The 21,175-nt window shown below is 45.6% G+C and overlaps 1 protein-coding gene across 3 annotated transcripts; it reads right to left on the bottom strand.

Annotated features, from left to right (window-relative positions):
• Positions 1-972: 972 nt before the first annotated feature.
• Positions 973-17,415, bottom strand: AOC3 (amine oxidase copper containing 3). 3 transcript variants are annotated; one of them, XM_044418686.1, is made up of 4 exons: positions 15,713-17,414; positions 12,730-13,015; positions 11,837-11,966; positions 973-8,806 (listed from the first exon to the last, which is right to left on the bottom strand). In XM_044418686.1, the coding sequence occupies exons 1-4, from the start codon at positions 17,277-17,279 to the stop codon at positions 8,522-8,524; spliced, it is 2,268 nt and encodes a 755-aa protein (XP_044274621.1). In that variant the 5' UTR covers positions 17,280-17,414; the 3' UTR covers positions 973-8,521. The 3 variants fall into 3 exon arrangements, 2 of the variants coding, with proteins under 2 accessions (XP_044274621.1, XP_044274622.1); XM_044418687.1 differs by having other exon boundaries at positions 16,428-16,561; XR_006413593.1 differs by having other exon boundaries at positions 8,671-8,806; positions 11,742-11,966; positions 15,713-17,415.
• Positions 17,416-21,175: the final 3,760 nt, after the last annotated feature.

The following is a 21,175-nucleotide window of genomic DNA, read 5'->3' on the forward strand; positions in this document are numbered from 1 at the left end:
TGTGCTGGTTTTGGCAGTCAAGTGGGGCTCAACTCAGTTATGCCCCTCTCCAAGGCCTCTCATACAAGCCAGCCCTGATTTGGAACAGTTTGTAACAGAGGCTGCTCTTAAAGCTTAAGAGGCCAGTGCTCTCTGCTCTTCCTTAGATAAGCTTTCTTGTTGACCGTTGATAATGAGCTGGGGTGGGGGGCATGAGCCAGGAGGACATAGTGCTGAGGCAAGAGGATTCCTGAAAACAAGGGCAACTGATCCCTCCTCACTCAGCCTCACACTCTTCATTCAGTACAGTTGTTATATATTAACCCTGCTGTTTTTGTCTTGCAACTTCTCCCCTTCAGCAGTGGCCCAAGTTCACAGACCATCTGCAGGACTGCCGCAAGGATAAGGGACGATGGCCAGAAACATCCCGGCTCATGCCCCCCTGCACCACACCATCAGGCATTAATTGATTCCACCCTCGGGTTCTATGTTGCTTGCTACACAGCCAGGTGGGCTTCTTCTTCCAAAGGTGAACTATCAAAATCAATTGAAAAACACGGCATTGTACAGGTAGATGACTAACTTATACCTCACACTTTCACGTGAATAAGCTTAAGGTAACTAACAATCATATAAAACCTTAATTTAGACTGCAATTATATGCCAATTTACCTGGCAGTACACCACATTGACTATTGTGGGATTGGGGGTGGGGAAGGTGGCCTTTCCAAAATGGTGAAGAAAATGTGTTGGAAATACGTACTGCAAAGTAGCTATTTGTTTCTAGAGGCCTAGGGAAAGGAAAAAAAAAACGTTTTTTTCTGGGTAAAATGTCTTCTAAACAATTTTGGCATAACTCTAATTCACATTCGTCAAGGTTCAGCACTTTCCTTAGGGTCTTCCTAACATCAAAAGCTTTTCAGCACAAAGCAATAAATCCTCTGTTGCAAAATTGAGGCATAAAGCATTAAACAGAACAAAATTCTCTCTTGCTTTTCTGATACATAACCTCTAGGTAGCAATTTAATTTTGTGGAATAGCACAAATACATACGTGAAAAAACAGTTCCTTTAGCTTTCATAATTCAATGCCACATTTTCTCTCCTCTAAAACAACTCCCTGAAAGTGCTTGCTAAACACAGAAGCAGAACTAGAAGGCCACAGCATCCTCTAAAGACCCATAAACAACTGTGAGTAGGGAATGATGAGTGCATGTTAACTACTTTGGGTAGAAAAGCCATATATTTCTATGGTATGACTGTTGATATCTCATAATATATCTAATATTGCTACTTCCCTAAGAACCTGTATGAAGTGTGAGCAGTACACTTACTCATCCAGCTTCAAGGAAATGTGAAGATAGTGCTGTGCCAACATTTCTTCTCCAGTTTCCTGGAACTATTCTTCCTCTTTTATTTTTTTTGTCTCATCTTCAGCATGGTTTATAATTGATTTTAAATTTATTTTGGTGGTAATTTTGAAAGTACTTTATGTGTTTCTCCTTTCTGCTACGCATGACTCCATTACTCTGCAACACCCCCCCCCCCCCACCAATCTGCTGGAACTTTCTGATCAGAAAATGCCCTGTGGAAGGAATGTCTTCCCCTAATCTTTAATTGAAATTCAGGAAATCAAGGAGGCCACAGGCTGCTGGAGAGACGATTGTTCTGTGCAAGACAGGACCCTTGTACACACGCCTTGCCCACTTCATCACCTGAAATTTTCTTCTCATTGCAATTTTGTTTCTAAAGCACTTTAAAATCTCAAATCAAATATAAATAGTCACAACTTGTGGAAGAATATTTCAGTACTGTGAGAGTTGCAGCATGTCCAATAGTAACTGAGATAATTCAGTGAGAACTCTTTAATAGCTAAATTGGGAATGGGGGGCAGATGAGTCATTGTGGACAGCTGCTGAGCTTTAGCATTAAAGTACAGATGTATTGCTTTATTAAGAATGACCACAAAACACATGACCTTTCACAAGTGATTGGTTGCTTTACAGTGATTTCTAGGGACTGTCTTGTTGTGGCCAAAAATTAAAATAAAATTCTGTCCTTACAAATGGCCATGGAAGTTTTCCTTTGCTTTAAGCTGATTATCTAATTAGACCTTAAAACAATCTTGTAGGTAGACCAGTATTACTTTCCCCATATAATATTCTACATGTAAACATGAGCAGATACAGCTACTATACAGCTAGTCACAGGCGTGCAAAAAAAATGTCTGCATACCCCCACCCCATACACAAAAGAGAACCGTTTTGGAACCCAATAACTCTTGGCCCTATGGATGTTTACAGTTAATCCTTACCCTCAGTCCATCTCCAATAACTATTTCATGATTTCTCAAAGATAATAGACAATGATTCTGAGAGTTTTTCCCACCAACTCCTTTATGACTCTAGGATGGAATTCATCTGGCCCTGCAGATTTGTATTCATTCAACCCAATTAGATGATTCTTGACATTTGCCTATGTGTTATATGCAGTTGCCAACCTGCTGCTTCAGCTTCCTCTTCAACAGGAAAGTCATAGATCTTCTTTTGGGAGAAGACTCAGGCAAAGAAGGAATCAATCACTTTGTCTTTTCTTTGCCATCTTTTATCATTTTGCCATTCACAGTGAATAGTGGGACCCCCCCCCCCATTTCTTTCTTCTTTTACTCTGGACATACCTGAAGAAGGCTTTTTTGTTGCTTTTAGCATCCCTGGAGGATTTTGGCAATGCTGTAGAAACAGCTTGGTTTCAGCAAAGCTTTCAACAAAGCGCCCCATGACATCCTGATTAGTAAACTAGCTAAAAGTGGGCTAGATCAAGCAACTATCATCACTTGTTTACATGCCCCTTTTTGTTTTCAGATCACCTGTAAGCTTTCTGTGAGGCCACGTTGGATTCTTCTGTTGTCTTCTACCTTTTTTCCTTGTTAGAATTGTTTGCAATTGTGCCTTTGGAATTTCCTTTTTTAAAAACTCCCACCCATCTTAGGCTCCTTTTCTCATTAGAGTCACTTAGAAACATAGAAACAGAGCGAGTCAGAAGGGGCCTCCTGAGCCATCTAGTCCGATTCCTGGCTCCACTCATGACATGGGACTTTACTTTTCATTGTTCTAAGTTTAGTAAAATCAGCTTTCTTAAAATCGAGGGCACATGCTTGGCTACATGTGGCTTTTGTTTCCTTTAGAATCAGGAATTCAAGTATGGCATGGTCAATTCCCTCAGAGTTCCCATAACTGCCACTTCATCCACTAGGTCTTCCCTGATGGTTAGCGTCAAGTTAAGAATAGCCATTCTTCATTGTAAGGTCTGAGGCAGGATCGGTAGGCAGCTAAGGCTGGAACACGGGGACCAGGGCACAGGTGCAAGATGGAGTCCTGCAGCAGATTCAGAGAGCCAGAAGCAAGAGCATGTTTGATTAACATTATAAGGTCAAAGCCAGGGAAACAATAGATCCAAGCAAACAGAGTCTAAGATATTACAATTGAAAGGCGCAGTTCAAGAGCACAGTCCAAAGGTCAAGTTCCAGAAAGACAGTCATATTCAAGATTAAGGTGAGGTCAGGGAGGATGGGTGCAGGTACGTGGGAATCAGGGTTAGACTGGAGCAGGAACAAGGCAGGATACAAGATGCAAGAAGATGGGTTGGCAGGCAGGAAATAGGATTCAGGTGAGGCAATGCAGGAATCAGGGCACCAGCGAGTCACCAGGACAGCTTGTGTCGCTGTGGCAAAGAGGAACAGTGCAGGAAGGTCTTTTATGCTGGCTTCCAGGGCCTCCAGCTGCACTGCATACTTGCTCCTCAACTGTTCCCTGAGAGTGCCTGCAAGGGTGTTTCTGGTTCTGCAAGCAGTTGAAGGGGCATCCAGGCCCTGATCCCGACACTCTCATTCCTTCCTCCACTTTCAGTTGGAAAAAGTTATCAGCAACACATATTAGGTATCTTTCGCAGGGGCCATGTTTGGCAGAATTTGTTTCCTAACAGATAATTCGGAAAATAAAAATGCTGTCGTGCCCCCTGAATCACTGACAATTTGCTCTTCAAAAGTCTCATCCTCATCTTCTCCTTGACTGGGTGGTTGGTAATAGACTCCAGCCACTGTTTTCCTTTTGTTCCTTGCTCCATTTGTATTAATCCAGATACTCTCAATGGGGCTTCTAAGCTCACCATCCTTTATTTCTGTGCAGAGATATGCATCTTTAACATATAGTGTGACTCTACCTCGCTTTCTGTTGCTTCTGTTCTTCTTGAACAGGTTATATCCTTCAGTTGTTGAATTCCAGTCGTGGGAGTCATCCTACCAAGTCAAGTCAAATGCACTCTCCTGTATCAAGTTCTCTTGTTCAAGTTCATGCTGTTTGTTTCCCATAATCTGGGCATTACTATAAATACATCAAGGACATGTGTTTTATACTCTAGCTTTTTTCCTACTTTATTGGGCACTATTAGAGCTCTTCTCTTTGTTGCAGTGCACAAGTCTTTGTCTGTTGTTATGCCAGGTGTATGTCTCCCTCCCCTGTAGGAATCAGTTTAAGGCTCTCCTGATAAACTTCGTCATGCTGTGGCCAACCACCTTCTTTCCAGTCCTTGTAAGGTGCAACCTATCCCTTGCCAGAAGTCCATCTTCCAGGAAGTGTAACCTGTGATCCCAGGATCCAAGTGTCTCACACTGGCACAAACTTTGTAGCCAGGCATTCACTTGGAGTATTTTTCTTTCCATGTCCATTCCTTCCAGTTCTTGGAAGAGAATTGGAAGAGAGAACTGTATGGGCTCCAAAGTTCTTGACTTTCCTCCCAAAAGCTTCAAAGTCTGAGTGATTACTTCAAAGTTCCACTTGGCAGTATCATTTGTTCCCACATGTATAAGAAGGAAGGGATCTGTGTCAATGGGCTGTACGAGCCTTCACAATCCTTCAGTTATATCACTAAACTGTCCTCCAGGGAGACAGCATACCTGATGAGTCCACAAGTCTTCCTGACGTACATGCATTTCCATCCCAGGCAAAGGGAGTCTCCCACAACTAACACTCTTCTTGTTCTTGCAAGCCTTGGTATCATTGCCACTGTTTGGCTGACCTTTAGCCTCTTGACAGTGTTGCAGCTGATGTATGACTTGTAGTTCTTCCACTGCAGGCTGCCTCCAGTCTCATCCTCAAGTAACTGAAAGCAGTTCCGTGGTTCCACTGTTTCCACTGATGCAGAATGTTTTCTAGTTTTCTGCACTTTTCAACCTTTTCCAGGGAGTTTCTTCCTCATTTTCCCTTCCCTCAGGATTTTCCTCTTCTAGCTCTAGCACTTTTCTGCCTATTAAACATTAAAATATTTGCACCTAGCACTTAAATGCCAGTGGACTGATAATACTACAAATACATATTTGAAAAACCCCAAACTTCTCTCTTACATAGTAGTGATGGCAGTGGTGGAACAGCTGAACTGTCAAAAAATGGCTGAGCAGGCTACAAGCTCTCCCAGCAAAGACCCCGTGTGTTTAGGGATCCTTGGCAGGGGTGGAACTTCGACTCCTCAGTGGCCATTTCCAGGTATGTGGCCTTACCCACCCACCCCTCAGACTGTGGAGGCAGTGATGACTCCATATCCACACAGGTGGGTGAGGGAAGAAAATCTGGATCTTTAGAAATTGATCTTGGGGCCCCAAGACCTACTATCCTGCATCAGGACAAAATGAGTGAAACTCTGCCATAATATGGCCAATAAAACCTGACACTAGGAACAGCTTTTGAGTTCAGATGGGATTCCTGATCTGATTGGGAATCGAAGTTGCAAGTCCTGCTCCACAAAGATACATTAGTGTTGTGAGCTAGAGTTCCTCCCTTCGCACATCAATAGCTACAAACCTTTCTTGCAAAACATTCTTATTGACCAAAGCATTTTCCAGAAACACAAATGCCCAGAATTGGTTTGTGGAATCCAATCTAGTATTTACTTCTAGGAACTCTCCTTATATGTTTGAGCCTCATCCTTTTGGGAGGGGCCTTTTGGAAACAAGCACACCTTCTCTGTGCACACCAATCCTCTATTTGGGCCATCTTCCTCTCCCAACATCACATAATGGGGTCAAGAGCCATATCCACCTCACCTGTCCCTGAGAAACTCCCCTGTTCCAAGGCTCCTCCCATTAACTGTACATCTTGGTTATTCCCAGAGGCTGCCTGCCCACCAGGGGAGTCTGGCCCTGAGCTAAGCATTTCCGCTTCTCTCATCTCAACATCTGGAATTAGCCCACTTTGCAAGGCCCCCTCCTTTTCCTCCTTCCAATAGGCAGGCCTTGAGAATGCCTGCCAAAAACAGCTGGCTTTCTCATTCCAAAAACTTAGATACGCTAATATGCCTGTCCTGAAAGATCTTCCTTTGGGGTCACACCTTAGATATGCTAATTGTTTGCCTGTCCTGAAGGTTCTTCTTGTATTGCATTGTCTTAATCAGTTCAATCCTCTTTTACCCTATTGTGTCTCTAGCAAACTTCCTGTCCTGCGACCCTCCTCCAAATTGTATCAATTGATAGTTTGTAAAGGCATTTTTGTATGTATTTCATCTTAGTAGTCCCTTTGGGGGCTACCTACATTATGCATGTAGTTCCTGTGTATTGGAATAAACTGTAAATAGTTTTGACTTAACTCTTCCTTATTTTTTTTCATCAATCAGAGTAATAGAATCTTTGCTAGCCTTTGCTCCCCAACAGCTATTTTTGAGAATGCAGCCTCCTTCCCACAACCTCTTGCCACATATACACAACATACGAGTAAATCAATAGAGATGTGTTAACATTTTTTCCTGAGGCATTTTGACTTAAATGAATGCATACTATAAAAAAGTGTGTATGTTTTAAAGGATCTCCTGCCATTTTTTAAAAAATAGCTATTCACATGAATTGGATCTTCTTCATTCAATGACGTCTCTTCCATTGTTACAGACAGAACAAAGGAAGGTGCACGCTCAGGAAAAGCTTGATACTCCTGAAAGGTAAGTCAGTTGCGATGCCACTCATAGTTACTGCTGAAGACCAATAACTGTCATGTGCATACGCTCGGACAAGATTCCTAGGCACATGAGAAATGGCCTGCTTTGTGGGACTGATAGCTCAGCCTCTGAGGATGATGTGGAGCTGGCTGAACCAGACGAGGCTCAGAGCTCACACTCTGATAATGGGATTGTTGCTGTAACAGACCGGCCTGCACCTGCAGACTCCCTCCCGCAGTACCACTCCGAGCCTGCTCTGGATGGAAGTAGCTCGAGGACACCCATGGGGCCCTGTCTCCCTCCCACCTGTGGGAATGAAGCAGACGAAGGACGGGAGGGAGATTTAGAAATGAACAGCCTCCCAGATGGAGACTGCCAGCCCCCTGAAGACGTGGACCCGAGGGCCCATCATCAAAGCCACAGGCTGGTCCAATTAGGGGCTCAGAGTGCAGAAACAAAGGCACACCTGGTTCCATAGCACCCCTCCTTCCAGAGACAGACCCTGAAGGGTTCATAAGCAAAGCTTTGGGTAAAGGGGGGCACAGAGGGGTCAACACATCTTGTGTATGCTCAGAGGCTTGCAAATGCTTAGAGTTTTCTGTGTAGAATAAAGAGGCTTACAAGAAGTGCTGGAGAAACTGTCTTGCATGGGAGGGAATGCCTAGCTCATGACAATGACTCACCACGTCAGGAGCTGTCAGCTGAAACTCTTGTCATGTTCTGCTCACCATCCCAAAAGAGCTGCCATGTCCATCTTGTGCTATTATGAAATTACACTGCAGCGGCCATTTGGAAGGACAATATGAAAGGTTGAAGACACCTCCTACAACCTGTATAATAACATTCAAACTGTATAAAAACATTCATTCTTTTACTCTCAATGTTTTCAGGGATGAGTATAGCTGGTATTTCCAAATAATGGTTCTTTTTAATGGGAATTCTCTGGGGCTTACAAATATCATAGGAAGCAGGCAGAATTTCCACAAGTTTTTTTTCCATTAAAAATTTGCTGCTGTTCCAGACATTGTAAAAACATCTCCTGCCTTCTATGGTAAAAGTAAGCCTCTCCTTTACTTTATAAAATTGAGGGGAGAGTTTGGCACAGCACTACTGAGTAATCAGCTTATAATTCACTCTAATATATTCCTGTTGGAGCCCCTCCCTGATATGCAACAAAATCATGCAACCTCTTGGTTCAACTGACATCCTTAACCATTTTCAAAGTGGTAGTAATCTCTGAATGCACTAAAGCATTTACAAGATCAGCCTACACCATCCTAATAGTGTCAAAATATTGTGACTTTTCCATATAACTGTTACATTTTTTAAAATGTGTGAGGCTATTTACTATAAGGCCAAAGCAGAAACTCTGCATCCAGTTCGCCTAAGAGGAAAAAACTCTGCAGCCCTAAACTGAGGGTGGAGGCAATGGGGGAAGGCTTTATCTGTTCTGATATGTAGATTTAGGGCTGTTCAGGTGAGGTATAATTTGGGCATAGCAACAATGTTGTTCAACTAAAACTGAGGCATGTTTTGGCAAGCCTGAAGGAACAAAATAGAGAAGCTTGTTAGGGACTTGTCAAGTTACTGAAGCCACTGTAAGTGAAAGGAGGTAGACTGGGGGAACACGAGGCTGTCTCTTGCAGGCAGGCAGCCTGGTTGATCTCACATTTGGCAGCATCTTGATCTGTTGTGAAGTAGACACTGTCAAGGGAGCTGATGGAGGGATCATAATCAAAGAAGTTGTAGGGCCGGAGTAAAAAGCCCACCTCGTTGCCAATCGTGACAGTGGTGGGGATGTCCTCAGCATGAGGCACATGCAGGAAGCCAACTGAGATCCAGGCTACAAGATCCTAAAAGAGAGGGACAGGGGAGCACAGTTTTGTTAGCCAGCAAGCGAAAGTGTATCAGTGATAATAAGGCATGGAAGATTGTGTCAACTCTTTTGCAGTTCACCATATGCTCGACTAGAATCACATCCACTTAGCTGGTAGGTTAGTTCAGAAGTGGCTGGGAATGTAGATGATGCTCAACCAGTCCAGATGATCTACAGTGACAAGGTGGGTCACCAGCGCAGCTGAGCTCAACTGCACCAGCAGCACAGTCAGTGGGGCAATGGGCACACTGGGCCATGTGCACTTTGGTGTCCTCATGGTAGACACTGAACTCAGAAACGGGCTGGATGGGCAGGCATAAACTGAAGCTGAATCCATTTAAGGCAGAGGCTCTGCAGAGAGGTGGTTCCCATGACCAGGAACCGGGCTGCAGTCTCATCTAGATGGGGCTACGCTCCCTCTGAAAGAAACAGTGCAATAACTCAGCTGTACACCTTGATCTGACTTTATTGCTTGAGGCCTAGGCGGTCTCCGTGACCAGGAATGCCTCTCACCAGCTTCAGCAGATTCACCAGCAACAACTGTTGCTGGATAAGAGTAGTCTGGCTGCAGTGGCCCATGCGCTGATAACCTCATGATTGCATTGATGTGGTGCTGGGGTACCCACAGTAGTCACCAAGATCATGCTCCGCCCTTGAATACCTCACTTCATGTTAACCAGACACCCTGCCCCTCCCGATTTTTAAAAAGCTGATGCATAGCAAGCATCTCACCAACCTCCAACCAACAAATCTATTTCTAAGCACTGCCTTTATTGTTTCCAAGTCCAATGTACATGCTGCCTGTTTTTCTGATGATTTTGTTTTTTGGCTGGCTGGCTGGCTTGTGTTTGTTTTGAGGAGGAATGATTTTGCCTGTGCTATGTGACTATGTTTTGTCTGTTTTGGTTGGGGGCATATGTGGAGTGAGTGCGTGTTTTACCTATGTGTATTTTGCTGGGGATTTTGTTGTGCTATGTGGTGGTAAGTCTGTGATTTGACATTTAATGCTCAATTCCTGCCTTTTGACATCTGCTCAGTTTCCTGGTCAAGTTCCTTGCCTCTGAGCACGATCGGTTTGCCTCCTATGAAATGGGTGCTGGGCCAGAGAACATGGGTTCAAAGGAGAGGCTTTGTGCTTGGATGATCCTAGTCCCCTCTGCCTTGCATGCACTTATTTTCTGTCAGCCTCACCAGTTCGCTTCTTCGGAAATGGGCACACTGACCCATATAAAGGAGCATTAATTTGGCTTCCTAAATTATTAGAGGCATCTATACCACTGCAGATCATCAGAAATGGATTTGTGCCAGCAAGTCATGCCCCTCGTATTTCTGTATTTCTAGAAATATAGAAATAGGAGATGGCATAGCTTGCAAAAGCCTTCTGCTCATCAGGCTTTCAGGGCAAATGACAGTAACAACAACAATCAGTTAAAATTTACATTAATCGGAGAATTAGGCCAATAACCACAGGAAAAAAAATGCTGATATAGCGTAACATCTCCTTGTGGCACCTAGTCTCAGAGCATTTAGGTAAACGACCCCTCCCCAAAGCCAGGGATATGAGACGCTGCACTTTTGGTGCCACATATTTGGTAGGCACCAGGTTGAACAGGGCTAGTTGAGGCTATTGTCCTCATTGGGTGGGTTCACAGGTCACAACAACCCACCCTAGCAATAAGCCATGGTGGGCTGCTTGTTTTGAAAACCACCCTTATGCTTAACAGATTGGAATACTTTGTTCACTTCCTCCTTCCTGCATGATCCTGCCGCTGTTGTCCAAGGGGACACCATGGCAGGACCAAGTCATCCCCACCATGATGAAGAGCCAGCTTTTGCTCTCCGCAGCTTTTTAGATTTAAACTTTTTTCCCCTTGAAGATCATTATCACCATTTTGACAGTGATAGCTTGTTCAAAGTGCCCAGGCTGCACTGTGGAGGAACTGTCCACGGTGCACATTATTTTTAACAAATCCTGGCCTTCTAATCTGCATGAATATTTGCATGCATTAGTTTTTTAAAAAATCAGACTTGCTCAAGTATGGAGCTGCACACCTACAAAGGCCCAACAACTGGCAGCCTCTGCTAGACAATGCCCAGAGAGGTACTTGCTGTCAAAGTGCAGCAGGTAGCAACTTTGGACATTGTCTGAGGAATTGGAGGAATTGAAATACGTTTTCCTCCTCTAGTTTGGTTGGCAGCTGTCAAAAGGCAAACTGTCAGGCCAAAGCAAACATACAAGTGATCTTTGCTCATAAAAAGAGAGTGCCAGGATTTACACTCCCTTCATGGCCAGACCCTCGTGAGTGTGTTTCTGTGCACTGTGTATTTCACGGTCTGAAGGATTACTTTCACTTGCTCAGTTCCCAAGAATCTAGGTGTCTGGGAGCAAGGAAAAGTGCAAGTCACTCCCCAAAGGAGAAGGATTTTTGACAACTGCCAATGCCCAGTTTCTTTTAAAGTGTGTGTGTGTGTGTGGGGGGTGTCTTTTGGGTAGGCAGGACAACCCAAGCTTTTTTGACAGGGACATATGTAGGCATATGGGTTAGTTGTCCAGGTTCACATGACAGAACAACCCATAGGTTCCCAGTGAGGTTCGTTTAAAAACAAAACAAGCCACCATGAGTAAATTGGGCTGGATTCTGATAATATAACAGCCCACCATGGTTTGCTACCTGTGGTGGGTTGTCTTGTTGTTTGAGCCATGTCATTCTCTTGCAAGCACCTCCCTTCTTCCTCTCAGGCTGTCTCTGGAGAAGGTACAGGACGTCCTTTGATTTCCACCTCTGGTGGCTGTCATCCACCACTGAAATGGGTTTGGGAGGTGTCTGACATCTGTGCCCTCCATCTGGCACTAGAACAGTCAGTCATTACAAGCTTTCCTTTCCCAGGCAGTCCTTCCTCAGTAGCTTCACCTGATCTATTGCCAATGCTGGGGCCATTATGCTGTCTTTCCTGTTCTCTCAGGCTCCTTTATTTAAACAAAGATGTGGCATAACTCAGCATGCACCTCATTAGAGATGGTCTCATTGTCTATGAAGTCAGTAAAGGCCACCAGTGGATCCCAAGGGTCATTCTGATTATAGATGCACGTGCTGCTCAGCTCCTCCTCTTTACGCTTGGTGACAGCCAGCTTATACCTGAAGAACACAGATTATGGGGGGAGACTAATGTCATCACACTTTTACACAATCAGCTCTGAAGCATAAACATGACATTTACATTAGGAAGAAGGAACTATGGCCATTAGACGTTTCCCAAGGCCCATGTGTGTTGATCCCTTATCCAAACATTGCACCACAATTGGAGCATCTTTGTTGTCTCAATGCAAGACAGAAGAATATTCCAACAGGAAAAGATATAATGGCACAAAGGACTCCGGGGCATGTGAAAGTACCTTCCAGTACACCAAATTTGCAGCCTGTGGGGCTGGGGGGGGGGGGGGGAGAGCTGTCATGTAGGAGGGGCTTGCAGTCCACAATCCTCAAGGGAGGGCAGGGGTGGTGCTGCTGCTCCTTCCTCCTGCTCCCAGGAGACCCACCAAGCAGATGGGAAAGGTTTGAGAAGAAGCAGGATGTTTACACTACACAGTCACCATACACCACATCTCCATTTCTCCAGGAGTCGTCCTTAAATCGGAAGTGAACAAGTTATTGCGCATGGGCCACAGGTAACTCCCACCAAAGCTCATCTGTTGCTGTACCACCAACATTTTGTAGCAGTTGCAACAACAGGAAAAAATCAGCAGTTGTTGCTACAAATGGCTAAAACAAACAATTGTAGCTTGAAAACAAGCTTAAAAATTCACATTGCCATAGTGGTTAACCACTGGCTTTTCTGCCCGCTCTTGATTTAATTTAAACAGGGAAGCATTAATCCAAGCATGAACACAGCGGATTGTACCTGCCCCAGCTGATAGACCGCTCCATGGTGCTTGACTGGGGCAAGTGGTCTCCTGCAAAGCTGACGATCTGGATGCGGTAGGCACGCGGGTGCTTCCACCGGTTCTGACGGCTGCTGGTAAAGTGCAGGTATCGAGGCATTTTGTTTTCTAGTGGGAAGGCAGCTTTTTCCTCCTTATCCAGGACTTGGCTTGTGAGTACTGGCCGCTGAATCTGGTGCTCTAGGCTCCATGGGGCCTGCAGAGACTCAAATGCCATATCAACAGCCACCAAGGAGTTTTTGGTTCCTAAGAAAAGCAAACACTCAGCGAAGTTAAATTTCCTGGCCTCCTGCCTCTCCTGGCTTCAGGAGACATATCCTTACCAAAGCAAGTAGATTTCTATATCCATTGGAATAAATACTAGAGCTAGTCTGGCCCTCACGACTGGGGGATATGTGGACATATATTGGCCTGGGACACCTCACTGTCTTTCAGCTTCAGTTTTCATCTGCTAGATGGGAATAATGGTGGCCTACTTATTACATTGCTATACTTGCTGTAGCTGCTGTTCTCTGCAACTTTAAAGGTAGTTGCAATATTTCACCCTATGATCACTTTTCATATATATCACGGCAATATTTAAAGATCAACTAAAAACACAACATTCTTAATACACACCAGGTTCTAAACTTTTGTTTGGCTGAACTTTGCTATTCAAGGTTGCTTGTTGCTATACTGGACCTCATTTGCTTATCACATGAAACAATCCATCATTTTTTATTTTTTATTTTGTTTCCTAAGAACCCAGTAGAGATTCTTAAAAAGATCCTGGACTGTGCAGAAATGGATAGATGGACTTTATCATTGAAGGAGAAGGAAGATACTGACTTCTATCAAACTTGGGACTTTTTATTATTGGCTGGAGAAACGGGACTTCGCATAGATTTAAATATGTTTTTCAGTTATCATAAATGGAAAAAGAAGGGTGTGGGGGCTGACCCAGCGGGCCCAATGTTTTTGAGGAAGGATGTTGTTTGTTGTTGTTTTGTTTTTTAGGATTATAATTTCAAATAAAACTTATTTAAAAAAGAGAAAGAGCCCAGTAGAGTAGATCAGGTGTTTGGTGCTCTCAGGCTTATGGAGTCTCTCTACCTGGTGTTTTTACTAGAAGCCCAAGGTCCACCAATAGGAGCAAGGAACAATGCTGGTTCAGGGGCCAATCAGCTCTTACTGCCCATGAACTATGCACTGAGATGACCCACACCTGAGCTACTATAAAACAGGGATTCATATAACAACCTGAATTAGAAGGTGCAGGAAGCACCTGGACATCGTTGTCCAGAAATTCTAGTCCACCTACGCTGACTGCGTCCGCCTACCCCTCACTGCTCTTCCCTGTTCACAGATGGGGTGTGGGGGGCGGGAGAGATGTGGAGAGAGCAGCTTCCCCGAGACTAGAATAAGTCAAAGGCAGTGATGGAAAGTGAGTCCAGATTTCCCAGACCGGGAGATTATTCAGTGAGTACTCACAAGGCAGAAGCCACAAGGGAATGCAACACCTGACCTCAGAAGGGTTCTCCTCACCTGCGATGAAGTGAGTGCAGTACAGCCATACGCTTTGTACGGGGAAACACAAGATAGCGACTGTATTGCAATAACTTCACTACCTTCTCTTTTCTGCATGGCACCTCAGCTGTCAGGACAGGCTCCCTGCTATTTATCTAGGGGCATCTAGAGCAGCTCACCAGCACTTGAACAAAAGTCAGAATCTCCTCATTTTCACGCACAAGGGGGGCAATGAGAGAGTTTCCCCTTGTTGTGGAAGCTAATCCAGAACATATAACCACTTAAGGAAATGCATCATTGCCTGCTCTCATGACAAGGGAGCCCTTCCCGCTTCCAGACTCACAGAACATGTTGTCTTCTTGCTGCATTTCTTTACTAGTAATACCAAATGTTCTTTCTTACTATAAAAAGCCATCTCCTCTTATTATTTCAGTTCTCAAAGCCCTATGTTTTTATTTAAATAAAAAATTTCAACCTAAAAAAAAAATTTCAACCTATGACTTCCACAGCAACATGTAACTTGGCTCATTTGCTTGAGTTTTCTAGGATTTATGTTCTGTAGGTCCCACCCTGCAATGCACATTAGTGGCTCCTGGTCTCTGCTTAAGGCAATCTAGGGCAATCTGTGGGAACAGGGATAAAAGAGGACAGAGTATCAGCAAAAAACCAGTTGTGGAAACCCCTGTAGCCTTTTCTTATGGATATGGTTTGAGAGACTTTCACTTCTTCAGACCACTCAGTTCTGTTAATGCAATGGATTCCCTTTTTTGTTTCAAATGGAGGAGCTCAAAATTATCTCCCATGTGGAGCTTAAACAGTGCACTGGAGGTGCAGGTTTGGGAGGAAGGTTGGGCAGGCAGGCATGCTCTCTACAGTGCTCTCTACAGTCTCCGTTATCCCTGCCTCACCCAGTGATGTTGCCGTGTTTTGCAGTTCTTGATCTGGAAATGTAACATAGTGAATTGCATTGCTCTGCAAATGAAGCAAACATTATAGCATCTACAGTTCTTTTCTAGCTTAGCTGTTAATCCAAGACAAGCATTTTCTCCCCCACACCCTTCTTCTTCTAAATCACGCTTGGTTTGACCCCATTGTGCTCCTAACGACATTATTCAGGGTGCTATGAACACAGTTATGTGTCTCAGAATTGGATTAAGAATGAACCAAGTTATTTTCTAAATTTGATGAAAGTAGCTAAGCAGGATATATCAAACCCTACAGACGTCTGAGTAGTGAAGCAAATTTATGAAGTATCACATAAATCTGAACAGTTATTTGAAATGTAGAATATGAATTCCTTGGGTGACATGGGTGTGAATCTAGATTGATTAGGAAGCAGGACATGACAACTCCACGAATCATTCCTGTCAGCATATGGCTAAAGTTTCCATAATCAGGGTAGCAGATTGTAGCATTTGAGGCAATATGGGGACCTACCTCCAATGTCCAAGTCGACTTTATAGTTTATTAGATGGTTATGCATGGTTCCAAGCGTGTGCTCCCCTACCCTGTTTCCATATGCAGTTCCCCCGCCCGTGAAGAAGGACGAGCTGATGTATCCTGTGGCGTGGACCTTGACTTCTATTGCACCATTTTGGTAGAACACAAAATCCCAGACATAATCATAGTTAATAATGGTGGAAATGGCTCTTAAGACCAGGGCATATTTGGCTAGCCCCTCATAATAAAAGGAACCTAAGTTGGAAAAATGGCGACGCAGGGGCAATCCCATGTCATGCTCAAAGATGCAGAAAGCATTCTTGTTCAGCTTTGGGGTGTCAGAGTCTATCAAGGAGTATTGATCCACATAGGTAGCCATGTAGGGGCAATCAATGCCCCGAACCAGTTCATATGAAAACCTCCCAATGCCAAAGCTGCCATCCATGTACCTGGTCACCATCCCTCCAGGACAATTTGAGCCATAAGTGGCAAGGGCTTCCTGCAGACTCAACTCATAGATAATCCTTTCCTTGCCATATTTGATGTTGAAGAGACGTGGCCCTGTATACACGTTCATTCCAAAGGCAAATGTCCAGGACTGATAGGCAACATGATTGCCTGCCACATGGTAGCGGACCCCATGAGGCTCAGACTGGAAGGGGCCAGGATGAGGACGAGGGCTGGAGTGCTTCCTGGGAGCAAAATTATGTACCTGGGTTATCTTCACTCTCTCCTCCTTTACACGACCATCTTTGAACTCCCTTTCCAGCTGTGCCAGCTCCTGAAAATAGTGACCATTGTAGAACACTTTCGTAATCTTCCACTCAGAGAGGTTCAGGCTGCTGTGATCCACCAGCACCTCCAAGCCAATAGGGTGGAGGTAGTATCCACTGCCCACCACATTCTGGAACAGGACAAACCAAGTGGCTCTGTCACCAGACGCAAACCCTCGCGGGGCTGTGGTCAGGGAAGCCAAGTTAGTGCCATTATACTCACAGCATGCTTTAAGGAGGCTGGATGCACTGACGAGCTCACGGAAAACAAATTCATCAATATCTCTGTACTCTCTCTCAGTCACTGGTCTGCTGTGATACGGCACCCTCCTGCCAAATTTCTTTATTGTGATGTCTTCATAGTATTTTGGATTTGGAAGAGGACTTACTACGAATTCTGTGACATTTGGGTCTAGTTGGCCCCCAAAGTACACCACAGCCAGTGCCTGCCGATGGGGCTGTTTTTTTCCATCATCAAGGAAGTCCAGTACTTCTGCTTTGGCGGGGAGGTGTATATCCAGAGAGTAAATGCAGTTGTCCGATGGCTTTGCATGAAATGCATCTTTCAGGGGTACACCAAGATTGTCCTTGAGAAATTTCACCACTTGTGTCATCTCATCTGCTGTCAGGTCAGCAAAGATTTTGCTCTGATCACTGATCCCACCCTCAGTGAAATTCTGTGGTTCTGAGGGGACACACCTGGTACTTTTTTCCCTTTTAGTCAGCAAGACGCAAACTAAAGCAAAAATCGTAGCCAGAGCCAGCACTAGGAGAATAACAACCGTTTTCATGTTTCATGTCAATGTTAGCGAAGGCAGCAATTGCAGCAGCACACCCTACAAAATCTGGTTACTGCTTGAGTGGGAGCAAGAAAAGCTGTTGCTCTGTTCAGAGCTAGAGGAGGGAACTGAGCTAGGAATGCTTGGGGGTTTACAAGGAACCATAAAAAGGCATTTTTTTTCTCTTGGCTCCTCTCTCCTCCCCCCACTACCCGCCCTGTTCCCATCCTGTTATATTTCTGCTCCATTGTTAGGCCTCTGCAAGCCGCTCTTGGCCCAGGATGAGGAAGAGGGATTCCTTAGGGGAAATGAGAGGGCTAAATGTAATCTCAGACTGAGAAGGGTATTGGACGGGGATTCTGGCCGGATGACACAACTTTATCACTGACTAGCTGGGAAAGTATAGGGGCTTGCCAACTAGCAGCATCTTATCTAGGCATTTCAAAGCTTATTTTGGTAACCCTCCTCCCTTTCAGAAATACAGGTTTAGCTTTGCTCACACGGATTAAGAAACTGTGTTTGATTCACTTCTGAGCTTGCACCGCCACGGTAATTCAGTCTCTGACCTGAAAATTTTGAAGAAAGGTAGACTGAAGAATCCTCAATTTTCTATAAAATATCCCATTAAGATGGTGGGATGCCAAGCCACTGGATGAAGAATGCTTTGAAATGAGGTCCACTTCCTAACAGTGTGTGCTATTTGCCAGAAGAGAGCGAGTGAGCAGCATTAAGTACTTGAAAATACTGTAAAAGAAGTGCAGTGTAAATAACTATTCCAGATGGCTACAAACTATGTTGGAAGAACAAAAAATACAAGCTGAAGATCACGGATTGCAACAGAAACATAGAAAAAAGCAAGTCAGAAGGGGTCTCCTAAGCCATCTAGCCTGACCCCCAACTCCAACAGCTCCGCTCATGTAATCCCCAACATGTGGTTGTCCAATCTTTCCTTGAACACCTTTACTGAGGGGGTCTCCACCACCTTCCTTGGTAGCCCATTCCATATCCTAGGGATCTTACTTCCTGACATCCAACCTGAAGCCTAGTTCCTTGAGCTTTGCCCCATTGCAATGCATCCTGCCCTCCACTGCAGGGTGGAACAGATCATGGCCCTCCTTCACATGATATCCCCTTACATATCTATAAGTTGCTAAAAGATCCCCTTGGAGTCTCCTCTTCTCCAGGCTGAAAAGACCCAGTTCCCTCAATCTCTCCTCAAATGTCATCCCTCTCAACCCGGCGACCATTCTTGCGACCCTGCGCTGAACCGATTCTAACCTAGCTATGTCTCTCCTATAATGTGGAACCCAGAACTGGTGCATCAGAGTTGTGTACAGCGGTACCAACACCTGCCTAATTCTGGAAGCCTCACTTCTGGTCATACATCCAAGGGAAGCATTTGCCTTCTAAACTGTTGCATCGCACTGCTGGCTCACGTTCAGCCTGCTGTCAACAAGTACCCTGAGATCCCTTTCACAAGTGCTGCTCTCTAGCCACTTGTCTCCCATCCTGTACCTGTGACACCAATTCCTGTGTCCCAAGTGCAAGACCTTGCACTTACGCACACTGAATGCCATTCTGTTGCCCTCCAGCAACTTCCACAGCCTGTCCAAGTGAGCAGGCCCTTCAGCCTGACGCAGCAGCATATTGGAGAGGTTGCCTGTGTGCAAATAAATTCATACATTTATTTTACCCGTACTTACTCTCTGCAAATGTACATGCTTGCAGTTGTAAAAGGTTTGAGGATGGAGAACTTTGGGTGTGCAAGGTGCAGGGGGTGCACCCTGAACATTTGCAACTATGAATGTTTCCAGTTGCTCAAGTACAGCAATTTGTGTGCTTCCCTCCCAAAAAAATGAAGAAAAAAAACCCCAGCGGGAAGCCCCTCTAATGTGATCTTGGGCCACTTTGAAAGGACTGCTCATAGTTGTCAAAATGGGGATTTTAATCTCTAAGGAGAAAAAGGGAAACAATCCATGACAAGCCCAAAATGGTGGTGGGGAGTATGGGAAGTCAGTGCCAGCTGCAACCACTTCCCACTTAGACCCCAGAAGTCCTATGGTGAGAGCAGTGAGGGGTGTTTTTGTTGCTTTTTTCATGAGACCCTGTAGTCAGTTCCACATATCCATAACAGGGTTGGTTGTCCTGGTTTGGATGATATAACAACCAACAACAACCGATAGAACATGGCCCCACAAACAAACCATCCTGGGGAAACCAGGCTGGGTTAGGGTTAGGGTTTCCCTTTCACAAGTGCTGCTCTCCACTTGTCCCCCATCCTGTACCCTTTTATGTAAAATTTCCAATCCTGCCTTTCATCCCCCCGTGTTTCCTTAATCTCTACCAGGTTGTACCCAGCTACTTCCAGGAGAGCCTCCAGCTCTTCGTGCTCGTTTCCCATGCTCCCAGAATTGGTGTACATACATCGCAGCTCTTTTCTACAAACCTCATTTCCTGACTCCCCTGACCTCCTTCTTCCTCCCAGCCTCCCTGCACAGGAGGAACCATCTGTGCAGTAGTCATGCCAGCCCCTGCAGTCCCTACAGCACCCTGCCCCTGGGACCCTGATCCTGTTCCATCACCTTGGTTTCATGATTGATTTTTGAGGGCCCTGATCCCACCCCTGCAGATTAGTTTAAAGCCCTCCAGACGAAGCTGCCAAGAAACAACTCTCAAAAGTTGTTTTCCCCCTCCTGGTAAGGTGCAATCCATCCCTTGCCAGAAGTCCATTGGTGAGGAATTGGTTGCCATGGCCAAGGAACCCAAAGCATGCCCTTCAACAGCAGGCCCTCAGTCAGTCATTCATCTCCACAACCCTCCTCTCCCTGGTCAGCCCATGTCCACGAACAGGCAAGAGCAAGGAAAAGGCCACCTGAACCTTCAGGTCCTTGAGTCTTTTGCCCAAAGCCTTGAAGTCCTGAGCGATCCCACCCATCCCCTGTCTGGCTGTGTTGTTTGTCCTCACGTGGATCACCAGAAGTGACTGATGACCCCACCAGCCCCACCCCCGGAAAGAAGTTGCTCCAGTCTGGTTGTCACACACTGGATGCGTGTGCCTGGCAGTCAGCAGACCTCCCTTGCCGAGATCCGGACGGCACACTGCTGCCTCGGTACCTCTTAGTAAGGGGTCCCTGAAGACAATGACTGCCTTCCTCTTGCCCAGCCGGTGGAGATCAGGGGGCACACCTCAGCCCCTGCATCTCTGACAGTGGCCCCCTGCCTGCGTCTGACCTCAGGCCAGACTTTCTGAGCAGGCTGATCTCTTGGGGGACCCATGGCCCCAGTCTGCTCAAGCAAAGAAAACCTATTTCTCACCTGGAGATGGAGAGCGTGGTGCCCACCTCTGCCTCCTGTGCATGACATGCCTTCACATCTCACCAGCTGATTCCCTGGTGGCCCCTTCCTCATTGGCCTGTCCGGAAGGGGGCTGCCGCTAGTTGGCCTGGAGGACCTCCTGGGCAACGTCCAGGAACTGTTCCCCCTCTCTTTTTCCCCAGAGGGTAGTGATGGCATCCTCCAGACCCTTCCCCTTTTCCTCAAGGAGATCTGGGACCTAATCCTGCTTGGACACCAGCTCGCACTCAGCACAAGTGTATCCTGGCTCCTCCTCAGGGAGGAAGACAAACATTCCACAGGAGCTGCAGGCAACCATCACACTTGCCACTCCTGCCACGGCCCCCTCCTGGCCTGGCATAGACTGCCCGCTGCTTGCCCTCTGCACCCTTGTCTTGCCTGCACTAAGCCACCCTCACTTGAGGCTGAGAACCACACTCCCTTGGCAAACCCAAAGTGCATTGGAAGGAGAGTCCCCAGGCAACCTGGGCCACAACCGAGGGACAGTGCCCTTGTCACATCGCCCGTTGGTGCCACCAACAACCGAGTGCGGCTTTATAAGCCTCAGAGGCCAC

This window comes from Varanus komodoensis, unplaced genomic scaffold (genome assembly GCF_004798865.1).
Source record: "Varanus komodoensis strain SLA01 unplaced genomic scaffold, ASM479886v1 scaffold92, whole genome shotgun sequence".
Classification (NCBI taxonomy): domain Eukaryota; kingdom Metazoa; phylum Chordata; class Lepidosauria; order Squamata; family Varanidae; genus Varanus; species Varanus komodoensis.